Raw genomic sequence first — 14,147 nt, 5'->3', positions numbered from 1 at the left:
AGGCCTGCATGTATAATTTATAAACTACTTGTTAAACTACTTGTTAATGTAGGGCCAGGTGTTTTAGTAGTTTTTTTTCTACCCCGCATTTCAATCCTCCGACCTAGAGAGGCCGAAAAAGCACCTTCTCACACCACGTGAATTAATTGTCACGAGTGCATACCATGATCATCTAACGCAGTGGTTCCCAAACTGTGGGGCGTGCGGTCAGCAGGTCCCCAGCTCCCACAAGGTGCAATTTCGTAATTGGGTAGTGCATCATTTCCTCTTGTCATGTTAGTCATTGCATACCATAAAGAGTGATTTATAACTTGTCAGAAATGTCCAGATCAGCTAGCCCATATTAGAAGAAAAAAATGTTGTTACGCAAATATTACACGAATACACATTAGAAAATGTGCTTTAAAACTGTAAAATGTTCTTTGTACCCACATGACAAAATGTATAGAATTGCTGGAAATAAGCTTTAAACCTCAAAATTCTTCACCAACAAGAGGGTTGTGAACAGTTTGTGTCAACAGTGCTTGATCTAAATGCTGGGTGTCCAAATTTAGCCCCTGAGGCCGCATTCGAGCACATTGACATTTGGTTGTATTTCCTTGCGTCTATTCATCAAGATTATTAGCGAGCTGGACAGTCAAACTGTATGAATATAGGTCTTATCAATTTTATACAGTTTCGATTTGGTTTTAGTCATTTTAAAGTATATTGATTTCATCCCCTGCCATATGTTTGACACACCTGATCTAATGTAATAATCCAATTAGTCCAACCATGTGGAATGACTTCAAATATATATTTTTATCTTCAGGCCATATCAACAAAAATATTGTACTTATTCATTGTCTTGTCAACATCATATGGGAATAATATACATTTTTTCTGTCAGAAAATGTAACCTTTTTCCGAACAAAGTAGCCATTTCCATTCGCTGTAGAAATACATGTAAAACGCAAATGCTAAGGATATGGCTTTTGTAAGTGCCAATATCCCAAAATGCACACATTCATTAACACATGTAAAGAATGGAGGTGCAGTCTGGTAAAAAAAACAAAGCATCTCCATAATATCAGATAAATCCACTGACACACAAGACCAATATGTTCTTCATATTTTGTAGGAGAGCTGGGTGAAGACATTAAAGTTGGTCTGGCTGATACAGTGTATTTAGAGACAATGAACTATTCAACAGTCTTAAAATATAATTCAGAGTACCTGCACTTTTACATGCGCATTTTTTTAAAGTACTTCTTCTCTCATGGTTTACTACCAGGAAGTTTGAAAAGACAGGCTGAGTGGGCAGGGAGCTCATATTCATGAGCTCGCCTTGACTGACAGCTCTTTGAAAAGCCCATGTCAGGAAACATAGATGCAGCAAACAGTGTTGCAGTAAAATCATATCAAGCAAAATCATCTCAAGCAAATCAAACTCAAACTTTGAAATTGCATCAATGAAGTATACATCTCCCGTTTGGCATGTCTCTTGTGATGCGGTTCACAGCAGCACTGACAGATGTGTTGACATGACAACTGCATCAGAGTTTTGAACCCCCCATGTTAGCTGAAGACCTAGCTAGCCAGTAACTAGGTAACACCAGACACAGATGAAAGGGGAAACGTATAAGTATCTTTGCCATAGATGACTAGTGTAAAGTTTTAATTATATTTGCTGACACCCTACAGTCATATTTTGGCACCAGTAGAGTATCTACAGTGGGGAGAACAAGTATTTGATACACTGCCCGATTTTGCAGGCTTTCCTACTTACAAAGCATGTAGAGGTCTGTAATTTTTATCATAGGTACACTTCAACTGTGAGTGACGGAATCTAAAACAAAAATCCAGAAAATAACATTGTAGGATTTTTAAGTAATGAATTTGCATTTTATTGCATGACATATCACACAAGGCAGAGTTATTCTTAAACTAAATCTTTATTCACAAATTCATAAGGGAGCAGATCAATACAACACACACATTTAAAGTGAAACAATTGAGTGCTCTACGTTAATGATAGCTGGTCGACGAATCACCCTCAGATGATTTGTTGAGAGCCTCGAGACAAAAGTACAAAAGGTCTTTTATAGCCAAGATACACCCCCTTCAGACTACATGACAAACAACATATGTATGGAATGGGTCACAAGGTTAAGACTAGTATGAAAGATACTTATAATTCACAGCAGACAGTATCTGCTGTAAAAACAGTTCTCTTTGTGTAGAGACCAAGTACCCGCTTACGGGTATTACGGGTACCAATACCCGCTTACGGGTATTCTTCAACATAAATGCGGAAAACCACGTCACAATGCTGTAGACACCTTGGGGAATACGGAGAAAAAGTAATCTGGTTGATAGCCCATTCACTGCTTAATAGGGACGCATTGGAACGCAGAGCTTTCAAAAGACGAGTCACTTTCGGATTGGATTTTTCTCAGGCTTTCGCCTGCAATATCAGTTCTGTTATACTCACAGACAATATTTTTACAGTTTTGGAAACTTTAGAGTGTTTTCTATCCCCAGCTGTCAATTATATGCATATTCTAGCATCGTGTCCTGACAAAATATCCCGTTTACTACGGGAATGTTATTTTTCCAAAAATGAAAATACTGCCCCCTAGTCACAAAAGGTTTTAAGGGCAGTTTTATTTAAAATCTTGTACTCGGGGGAAAGAAAATCCAATAAGCGTTTTATAGTTACATCGTTAAGGTAAATTAACCAAAAGTGGACACACTCCAAACAGTTTCTAAGACAATTGCCCAGACTTTGTACAGTTTAATAATGCTTAAACCTCATCTTTATTAAATGATCAATTAAAGAGACCAACTCAAAACCTACGTACGTCTACGTATGGGTTGTTTAAGTTGCATCTCATTATATTCCTCGTATGACTTTATCAAATCTCTAGTAAATGATTATTCACACATACATAGAATTCATCACATTTTCATATCTTTACATAATCCATATAAAATATAGGAAATTCTTAGGTACTCACATCAACCATTCCATTTGCGTTTTCAAGGACTCTCCACTCCAAACATACTCCCAGTGTAACCAAAAAATTTTACTTTTGTTTCCCGGACAATGACCAGCCCGTCATGGTATCCTCAGGTTCTCTTACCTCCCAGAAACCACGGCAAAATCAAGCCTCTCAGGAACTATAGACCTACAGACGCTGCTTTCTAAAATATCATCCCGCTCTCAATATCACCCTGTGATATTCAATGATGGGCAGTGAAGGAACGGAACCCCAAGATAACATTATATCAAGGCTTATTATCCAAATTTCAATCATCTGATTAAGACTCATTTCCACATTCACACAACTCTCATATCACAGTCACACAATGGTATTCCCAAACATACCTCATCAATGAATTGTTTTTCGACCTGCAGGAATATTTTCTAATGGTTAGTTCCTAGGATAATGCAACTCATACATTTACATCTTTCAATACTTCTAAAATGGGGTACAGGTTTAAGTCGCTCTGGATAAGAGCGTCTGCTAAATGACTTAAATGTAATGTAAATGTAAAACAATTACAAGTGCACCTTACTATCTTATACTATATCATAAATGGCCTTAACTAGTTCACACAGATTCTAGTTTTCATTTAGTTCACACAGATTCTAGATATTTAACCCTAAATGACCGAACCCAGGGCATACATGGCTAGCACATTTAAAATAATAAAAACTTAACTTTGCGTGTTTCGCTCACCTCTTTCTTTTTTTAGACTATGTTCGGGATGTGGTATCCACTTGGCTCTCTGCCTCTCAGATTAAAGGTGGGTCCATCTGCTCCATTCCCGAAGTGTGGTCTCCCTGAGATCCCAGGTTTGGGGGATCCCTCGTGCACGATTTACCCAGGTCGTCAGGAGCGGTCACCAAGTGAAGATTCACATCCCATCCTCATCGCCAAATGTGGTGGGTAATTTCTTTACTATCAAATGAGGAGCGACAAACTTATCACACAAGTCAGAGTTATTCTTAAACTAAATCTTTATTCACAAATTAATAAGGGAGCAGATCAATACAACACACACATTTAAAGTGAATCAATTGAGTGCTCTACGTTAATGATAGCTGGTCGACGAATCACCCTCAGATGATTTGTTGAGAGCCTCGAGACAAAAGTACAAAGGTTTTATAGCCAAGATACACCCCCTTCAGGCTACATGACAAACAACATACAGTGCCTTGCAAAAGTATTCGGCCCCCTTGAACTTTGCGACCTTTTGCCACATTTCAGGCTTCAAACATAAAGATATAAAACTGTATTTTTTTGTGAAGAATCAACAACAAGTGGGACACAATCATGACGTGGAACGACATTTATTGGATATTTCAAACTTTTTTAACAAATCAAAAACTGAAAAGTTGGGCGTGCAAAATTATTATTAGTCTAACCCAGGGGTGTGAAGGTGAACGGAAAGGCTCTGGAGCAACGAACCGCCCTTGCTGTCTCTGCCTGGCTGGTTCCCCTCTCTCCACTGGGATTCTCTGCCTCTAACCCTATTACAGGGGCTGAGTCACTGGCTTACTGGTGCTCTTCATGCCGTCCCTAGGAGGGATGCGTCACTTGAGTGGATTGAGTCACTGACGTGATCTTCCTGTCTGGGTTGGCACCGCCCCCTTGGGTTGTGCCGTGGTGGAGATCTTTGTGGGCTATACTTGGCCTTGTCTCAGGATGGTAAGTTGGTGGTTGAAGTTATCCCTCTAGTGGTGCGGGGGCTGTGCTTTGGCAAAGTGGGTGGGGTTATATCCTGCCTGCTTGGCCCTGTCCGGGGGTATCATCGGATGGGGCCACAGTGTCTCCTGACCCCTCCTGTTCCAGCCTCCAGTATTTATGCTGCAGTAGTTTATGTGTCGGGTGGCTAGGGTCTGTTATATCTGGAGTACTTCTCCTGTCTTATCCGGTGTCCTGTGTGAATTTAAGTATGCTCTCTCTAATTCTCTCTCTTTATTTCTCTCTCTCGGAGGACCTGAGCCCTAGGACCATGCCTCAGGACAACCTGGCATGATGACTCCTTGCTGTCCCCAGTCCACCTGGCCGTGCTGCTGCTCCAGTTTCAACTATTCTGCCTGCAGCTATGGAACTCTGACCTGTTCCCCGGACGTGCTACCTGTCCCAGACCTGCTGTTTTCAACTCTCTAGAGAAAGCAGGAGCGGTAAGATATACTCTTAATGATTGGCTATGAAAAGCCAACTGACATTTACTCCTGAGGTGCAGACTTGCTGCACCCTTGACAACTACTGTGATTATTATTATTTGACCATGCTGGTCATTTATGAACATTTGAACAGCTTGGCCATGTTCTGTTATAATTTCCACCCGGCACAGCCAGAAGAGGACTGGCCACCCCACATAGCCTGGTTCCTCTCTAGGTTTCTTCCTAGGTTTTGGCCTAGGGAGTTGTTCCTAGCCACCGTGCTTTTACACCTGCATTGCTTGCTGTTTGGGGTTTTAGTCTGGGTTTCTGTACAGCACGTTGAGATATCAGCTGATGTAAGAAGGGCTATATAAATACATTTGATTTGATATCTTAGCTTTTGGGCCTGAGTAGCAGGTAGTTTACTTATTCATCCAAGCTACTCAATACTTCCCCTCAGCCATAAGAAGTTATCTTACAGCTAACCCCCTACTTTTTTCAATTTCCACCTGAAGACATACCCAAATCTAACTGCCTGTAGCTCAGGCTCAGAACCAAGGATATGCATATTCTTGATTTCATTTGAAAGAAAACACTCTGAAGTTTGTGTAAATGTGAATTGAATATAGGAGAATATAACACAATATATCTGGTTTAGAAAATATAATGAAAAAAACATATGTTTTTCATTTTTATTGCTGTATCATCAACTTTAAAATGAACAAGACAAAACAAACATTCAGATAGGATTATGGGGACAATTTCAGTGAAAAACAGAAGAGGGCATCAGTACTTGTGCAAAGTTTCAGAATGATAACTTCCAAAATGAGTGTGCTACCTGACATTTATCATGAAGTCACCCAGGTGTCCCACACAAGTTGCCCAAATGTACCCAAGCGGCCAAATTGGTGAAAGTATACATTTTGAACGGAAAAACTATATACAAAATACCAAAATGGTATTCTAACACACCCCACCCAAAAATGGAGAAAAAACATGAAAAAAATATACATTTACAAAATAACACTTTCAATATTTGGAAGACCCTCAGTCCTGTACACAATATTGTGCTGCTGATGCCAGGTGCCATAGCAGTCTCTTTCTGCTGTAAAGCAGAGGGTCACCAAGCATGTGATGCCGGTGATGGGGGACTTCATTTTGCAAAGAACACAGCTCCATGCTGTGCCCTTTTGGCCCTGAGGCACATCCATGCCTGCAGAAATAAATGTGGGCAGATGAACACCACTTGTGGCAGGAGCTGGATGAACCAGCTTCAGTGGGGGATGGACACCTTGGCACTGGGCTCCCATTTGGAGTCAGTGAAAGAAAATGTTCAGTTAGAATAGTTTCACATATGAGCCCTGTATCAACAGGTATAATAAACAGATATATATAGAGTACAGGGAACATAAGGTTGAATATATTATTATAGACCTGCTAGATCTACTGTCTCATTTATATTATGACAGACCAGCTAGATCTACTGTCTATTTTATATTATGACATTTCAGCTAGATCTACTGTCTATTATATTATGACAGACCAGCTTGATCTACTGTCTTTATTATATTACAACAGACCAGCTGTATCTACTGTCTCCATTTCACTTTGGCCATTGTTGTGGGCCTGCCCTCCCCTCAACAGCCTCAAATAGGCTATTTCATTTCACAAATAATATTTTATATTATTCATTTCAAACAACGGCATTGGCATGAGAAAAACTTACCCGTCCAAAACGATGTCGTCTCCGTTCAAAAAATATTCCTCCATTTGGGAATCGCTAAATGAATCGTCCTCCAACAATCTCTGTCACACTTTCCCGATTCATTTCTTCTAAAATTGTGTGTACATCTGTATATCTGGACTTAGATTTAGCTTTCCCTGACTTAGTCGCCATACTGATTGATATATAAACAGCTGAAGATGCGCTTTACCAAAACAATGCTGTGCGTAACATGCGTTGCTCCTTCCGGTATGAAACTTCAATGGCGAATGACCCTCTTTACGCCGGAGTTTACTACATGGGTTGGTCTTCGAACACCTAAACATTACATATTGCCGTTTACCTCAGCTCATTGGCTATCTACCCAGCTAGATTTCAAGACGATCAGTGGTCATTGGGTTAAAATACAGTCAATCAACGAAACGGTGGTCATATCATTGGTGCACAATGATGTCATTACTTGTTGTCTTCAAATCAGTTTCTTTCAGTCAATACGTTCCGTGAAATGACCCATAAGGTTTGGTTGTGTTACAAACAAACCAGTTGATTGCAATGAAACCAAACATGACTGGAAAAGTCACGTTTAGTGTGTGTATTTTCATCTAATGTGTCGTCGAAAATGGAATGAGACGGAATTCACGACACAAGCGGTTCACAAAATGTTTCGTGTTCGGCTATAAAAATTGATTTTATCAAACAAAAGACCATTCATTGTGTAACAATGACCATTGGGATTGCAAACAGAGGAAGATCATCAAAGGAAGATCATAATTTATTTTATTGCAGTTTGTGATTTTGTTATGCCTGTGCTGGTTGAAATAGTTGTTTTTTTATGGGGCTCTATCCTCAGATAATTGCATTTTTAATTTTTTTTTTTTTTTAACCTTTATTTAACCAGGCAAGTCAGTTAAGAACAAATTCTTATTTTCAATGACGGCCTAGGAACAGTGGGTTAACTGCCTGTTCAGGGGCAGAACGACAGATTTGTACCTTGTAACTTGCAACCTTCCGGTTACTAGCCCAACGATCTAACCACTAGGCTACACTGCCTCCCATTAAATCATTTTTTAAATCTGACAACGCAGTTGGATTAGCAAGATTCTAGGCTTTCGAAACATGTGAGACACTTGTATTTTCATGAATGTTTAATATGACTATTTATGTAGCGATCACCGTATGTTGTCGAATTTCATACCGCTAACGGGTTCGATGCGCAGAGAGGTTAAGAAGAAGAGACTTGCTTGGGCTAAGAAACAAATTAGACCGGTGGAAATGTGTCCTTTGTTCTGGAGTCCAAATTGGAGATTTTTGGTTCCAACGGCCTTGTCTTTGTGAGACGTGGTGTGGGTGAACGGATGATCTCTGCATATCTATTTCCCACCGTAAAGTATGGAGGAGGTGGTGTTATGGTGCTTTGATGGTTACACTGTCTGTGATTTATTTAGAATTCAAGGCCCACTTAACTAGCATGGCTACCACAGCATTCTGCAGCAATACGCCATCTCATCTGGTTATGCCCTAAATGGGACTACCATTTATTTTTCAACAGGACAATGACCCAACACACCACCAGGCTGTGTAAGGGCTATTTTACCAAGAAGGAGAGTGATGGAGTTCTGCATCAGATGACCTTGCCTCCACAATCCCCCTACCTTAACCAAATTGAGATAGGATGGGATGAGTCGAACCGCAGAGTGAAGGAAAAGTAGCCAACAAGTGCTCAGCATATGTGGGAACTCCTTCAAGACTGTTGGAAAAGCATTCCATGTGAAGCTGGAGGAGAGAATGCCAAGGGTGTGCAAAACTGTCATCAAGGCAAAGGGTGGCTATTTCTAGAATCTCAAATATAAAATATTTTTTGATTTGTTTAACACATTTTTTATTACTACATAATTACTACATGATACATGATTACTACATGGTGTTATTTCATAGTTTTGATGTCTTCACTATTATTCTACAATGTAGAATTTTATAAAAATAAAGAAAAACCCTTGAATGTGTAGGTGTTCTAAAACTTTTGACCGGTAGTGTAGATTCAGGATTCCTAAAATAAAATTTTAGGCAACACTGTAGACCAGGGATGGGCAACTCCAGTTCTCTGGGGCCTGGATGGTGTAACACTTTTACCCCAGTCCCAGCTAACACATGTGACTACAATAATCAACTAATCATAATCTTCAGTTTAGAATTAACTTAATTGATTTTTTTGTGTTGACTTGGGATGGGGGAAAAGTGACACTTTTCCGGACCTGTGGACTGGAGTTGCCCATCCCTGCTTTAGGCTATAACTCTGGCCTTGACTTCCACGTCCATGGACGTTGGTTTTTGGTCCAGTCCGGTCCAAATCTGAACCAATCATAGATGTCTATGTTTTGTTCAGATGTTGTCCAGTCTGGACCAGCCTTGATTTGGCCCAAACATAGATGTCTATAAATTACGTATTTCAACTCTCATTCAGAACTGAAAATGAACCTGATTTCAAAGTATGGAAATACGTATTTTCACCTTTCATTCAGAACCTAAATTGAAACTAACTTCAACGTCTGGATAAAATCCGTATTTTAGATGTCTTTTAAACGCCAATTTGCCTTCTGTGACTATTCTTGTAGGGGCTGCACACGGGCCTAGCACCTACCACATCGTCCTATAGCAAACCATATTCACACCTTAGCGTCACATTCAGTCCTCCAGCTTTCTTTACCTTCTTGTCGCTCCACAAAACCTCGTTGTCTGATTGTGAACTCTCACCCCGGTGGTCGGGAAATGTCAAAGAGAGGCTCGTGCTGCAGCAGGGGGGCGTAAATAAAATATAAACAACAGTTTATTGCTTTATTTTCAGATAATGTATTTTCCTTTCTTATTGAACAAGTGTCATATACAATACTAGCATCAGAAACCGACGCGTATCTGACCAGCTCTGACAACAATTTGCAGTCTTGATCATTCTCGTCTCGCATAACAATCCTTGCCAAACATGTGAGTAGCAACCGCTGCTGTATGTTTCCTTTAGTAAACCTGTTATCTGCGATATGGCTTTCTCCCATGTGTCCCCTCCCATTTTCACAGATAGGCTAAACAATGTCGTTGTGCAGTGTTTCATACAAAAAAAGCTGTCTGTGTTCCTCTACAGTTATACCTGCTCGGCTGCTGCGCTGCACATTTATAAACGCTGCGTTTGTATGGCGACGTCGATTCATTGTTTTTTATTTACATTTTTAGAGTTCCCCATGCGTTGCGTTGTCTTAGTGTTTAGCTGGCGAAAGGAACTCATTATTAAGGGACCTGGGGTGGGAATCGCTAGCTATAGTATCTATTTTGAAAAATAATTACATTTTCATCCCGTTTAATAACTCAGGATATCACATCGGGATCACATAGTCAGTATGGTGATATAGGCTGCTTAGCTATATGAAATTAGAAACACCACAAATGATTACAGTAGTAATATTTTGTATTCATTTTGTATAGGCTAACCCTCACAAAATTCCCGTGTATGAATGATCAAAGGATTATTATAGGCTATTTGTCTCTTATTATGGGCAGGTAAGACAGCTGGTGTGTCTATTTACAGTGCAGTTTGATTGGGGGAATTGCACACAAACATGTTAGTCTGTTTGTCTCAATAGTCCGTTATTGAAGTTATAACATGGTAGGCCTAATAAACATGGTAATGCAGCAAATGCAACACAAATGCATGCTGACCATCAATTAAAATAAATAATGTATCATAGTAGTGGAAATGCTCATATCTGGGCCAGCTCACATGCTGTTATTTATGTCTGGGCCCAAGGGTGGCACCAGACTACACTAAGCACCTTGGATTCATCACCCACACTTCTAAGGTTGTATCTGGGATTTTTTTGTTTTCATTTATCCGTGTTATACTAGTGATGAGTTAGGCCTAGTCTACTTCATACTCAGAGTTTGGTTGCTAATTTAGTTGTTTTACTCAACAACAACAAAAACACTGGGGGTAGAAACAATAAATTGTAAACCTGGGTCCGTATTCATAAAGTAGGAGTGCTGATCTAGGATAATTTTTGCCTTTTAGATCATTATTGACTGGAGGTTTACCTGATCCTCGATCAGCACTCCTACTCTGAGACACTTTATGAGTACAGGCCCTTTAGTAAACCTTTCCATTTTTTCTCAAAATGTTCTCTTGCAGGAGGGAGAAAATAATGCTCCTGTTGCTGATGTCCATCCAACCTACGAGCTCTCTCTCCACCATGACACCCAGCAGAGGACTTTGGGATTGACGCTGGGATCACTCCCACTGATGGCCTGGACTGGGTAGGAATACTGTGTGTGTGCGTGTTTAATAGACAGTGATCATTAGACAGACAGACAAATGTCCCTTTTCAACACCATTACACCAGAAACCCTAGACCCACTCCAATTTGCATATCGCCCAAACAGATCCACAGACGATGAAATCTCTATTGCACTCCATACTGCCCTTTCCCACCTGGACAAAAGGAAAACCTATGTGAGAATGCTATTCATTGACTACAGGTCAACGTTCAACACCATAGTGCCCTCAAAGTTCATCACTAAACTAACGATCCTGGGACTAAACACCTCCCTCTGCAACTGGATCCTGGACATCCTGACAGGCCGACCCCAGGTGGTGAGGGTAGGTAGCAACACATCTGCCACGCTGATCCTCAACACTGGAGCCCCCCAGGGGTGCGTGCTCAGACTCCTCCTGTACTCCCTGTTCACCCACGACTGCATGGCCAGGCACGACTCCAAAACCATCATTAAGTTTGCAGACGACACAACAGTGGGAGGCCTGATCGCCGACAATGACGAGACAGCCTATAGGGAGGAAGTCAGAGACCTGGCCGGGTGGTGCCAGAATAACAACCTATCCCTCAACGTAACCAAGACTAAGGAGATTATTGTGGACGGGGCTGTAGTCGAGCAGGTTGAGAGCTTCAAGTTCCTTGGTGTCCACATCACCAACAAACTAGAATGGTCCAAACATACCAAGACAGTCATAAAGAGGGCACGACAAAGCCTGAACAGGTAATCAAATGGCTACCCGGACTATTTGCATTGTGTGCCCCCCCCTCAACCCCTCTTTTACGCTGCTGCTACTCTCTGTTTATCATATATGCATAGTCACTTTAACTATACATTCATGTACATATTACCTCAGTTGGTCCGACCAACCAGTGCTCTCGCACATTGGCTAACCGGGCTATCTGCATTGTTGCCCGCCACCCGCCAACCCCACTTTTACGCTACTGCTATTCTCTGTTCATCATATATGCATAGTCACTTTAACCATATCTACATGTACATACTACCTCAAATCAGCCCGACTAACCGGTGTCTGTATGTCGCCTCACTATTTTATAGCCTCGCTACTGTATATAGCCTTGCTACTGTTATTTTTTACTATTGTTTTTTTATTTCTTTACTTACCTATTTTTCACCTAATACCTTTTTTTGCACTATTGGTTAGAGCCTGTAAGTAAGCATTTCACTGTAAGGTCTACGGCGCACGTGACAAATAAACTTTGATTAGATTTTCCTTGTATCAAAATGTTCTAATGAAATCGTTCATAGGTCTTTGGTCCCACTCCTCTACAGTGTGTGTGTGTTCATGGGATAACATCTATCTTATATTTTTCACTGTACTGTAGGTTTCAGCTGTCCTGCTGAGCAATGGGGAGCTGCTGGAGCTGTCTATACAGAGACCCCATACAAGACAACCATCTCACTAAATTCAAGGTTCCTTTCTAAACCCTTGGCTGCCCTAGTGTGTGGTGTATTTCATTTGAACAGATACCTAGTCTATGGTTTTTTATTGTTATGATGAGCTGTTCTTTGCTGTTGTGCTTTTGTCCTATACAACTGGCTGTTATGGCTTGGATATAACAGTGGATAGTCAGCTATCCAGCTATCAATTGATGCCTAATATCTATAAAAATATGTATATACAGTGCAGAGAACAAGTATTTGATAACCTGCAAAATCGGCAGTGTTTCCTACTTACAAAGCATGTAGGGGTCTGTCATTTTTTACCATAGGTACACTTCAACTGTGGGAGACGGAATCTAAAACAAAAATCCAGAAAATCACATTGTATGATTTTTAAGTAATTAATTTGCATTTTATTGCATGACATAAGTATTTGATCACCTACAAACCAGTAAGAATTCCGTCTCTCACAGACCTGTTAGTTTTTCTTTAAGAAGCCCTCCTGTTCTCCACTCATTACCTGTATTAACTGCATCTGTTTGAACTCGTTACCTGTATAAAAGACACCTGTCCACACACTCAATCAAACAGACTCCAACCTCTCCACAATGGCCAAGACCAGAGAGCTGTGTAAGGGCATCAGGCATAAAATTGTAGACCTGCACAAGGCTGGGATGGGCTACAGGACAATAGGCAAGCAGCTTGGTGAGAAGGCAACAACTGTTGGCACAATTATTAGAAGATGGAAGAAGTTCAAGATGACGGTCAATCACCCTCGGTCTGGGGCTCCATGCAAGATCTCACCTCATGGGGCATCAATGATTATGAGGATGGTGGGGGATCAGCCCAGAACTACACGGCAGGACCTGGTCAATGACCTGAAGAGAGCTGGGACCACAGTCTCAAAGAAAACCATTATTAACACACTACGCCGTCATGGATTAAAATCCTGCAGCGCACTCAAGGTCCCCCTGCTCAAGCCAGTGCATGTCCAGGCCCGTCTGAAGTTTGCCAATGACCATCTGGATGATCCAGAGGAGGAATGGGAGAAGGTCATGTGGTCTGATGAGACAAAAAAATAGAGCTTTTTGGTCTAAACTCCACTCGCTGCGTTTGGAGGAAGAAGAAGGATGAGTACAACCCCAAGAACACCATCCCAACCGTGAAGCATGGGGGTGGAAACATAATTCTTTGGGGATGCTTTTATGCAAAGGGGACAGGAAGACTGCACCGTATTGAGGGGAGGATGGATGGGGCCATGTATCGCGAGATCTTGGCCAACAACCTCCTTCCCTCAGTAAGAGCATTGAAGATGGGTCGTGTTTGGGTCTTCCAGCATGACAACGACCCGAAACACACAGCCAGGGCAACTAAGGAGTGGCTCCATAAGAAGCATCCCAAGGTCCTGGAGTGGCCTAGCCAGTCTCCAGACCTGAACCCAATAGAACATCTTTGGAGGGAGCTGAAAGTCCGTATTGCCCAGCGACAGCCCCGAAACCTGAAGGATCTGGAGAAGGTCTGTATGGAGGAGTGGGCCAAAATCCCTGCTGC

General features: G+C 41.2%; 1 protein-coding gene across 3 annotated transcripts in view; it reads left to right on the top strand.

Annotated features, from left to right (window-relative positions):
• Positions 1–14,147, top strand: part of LOC118400471 (fibroblast growth factor receptor substrate 2-like) — a 57,618-nt gene that overhangs the window by 2,052 nt on the left and 41,419 nt on the right. Inside the window, exons 2-5 of one of the 3 annotated variants that reach the window (XM_052473708.1) lie at positions 3,742–5,176; positions 11,053–11,177; positions 11,304–11,915; positions 12,539–12,626. In XM_052473708.1, the coding sequence (XP_052329668.1) occupies positions 12,561–12,626 (66 nt within the window). In that variant the 5' untranslated portion in view covers positions 3,742–5,176; positions 11,053–11,177; positions 11,304–11,915; positions 12,539–12,560. Of the gene's footprint in view, positions 1–3,741; positions 5,177–9,640; positions 9,861–11,052; positions 11,178–11,303; positions 11,916–12,538; positions 12,627–14,147 lie in introns of those variants that run through there. The other 2 variants (XM_052473706.1, XM_035797375.2) reach the window with 2 other exon arrangements.

This window comes from Oncorhynchus keta, chromosome 21 (genome assembly GCF_023373465.1).
Source record: "Oncorhynchus keta strain PuntledgeMale-10-30-2019 chromosome 21, Oket_V2, whole genome shotgun sequence".
NCBI classification, from domain to species: Eukaryota; Metazoa; Chordata; class Actinopteri; order Salmoniformes; family Salmonidae; genus Oncorhynchus; species Oncorhynchus keta.
This window is presented reverse-complemented; position numbering and strand designations above follow the sequence as displayed.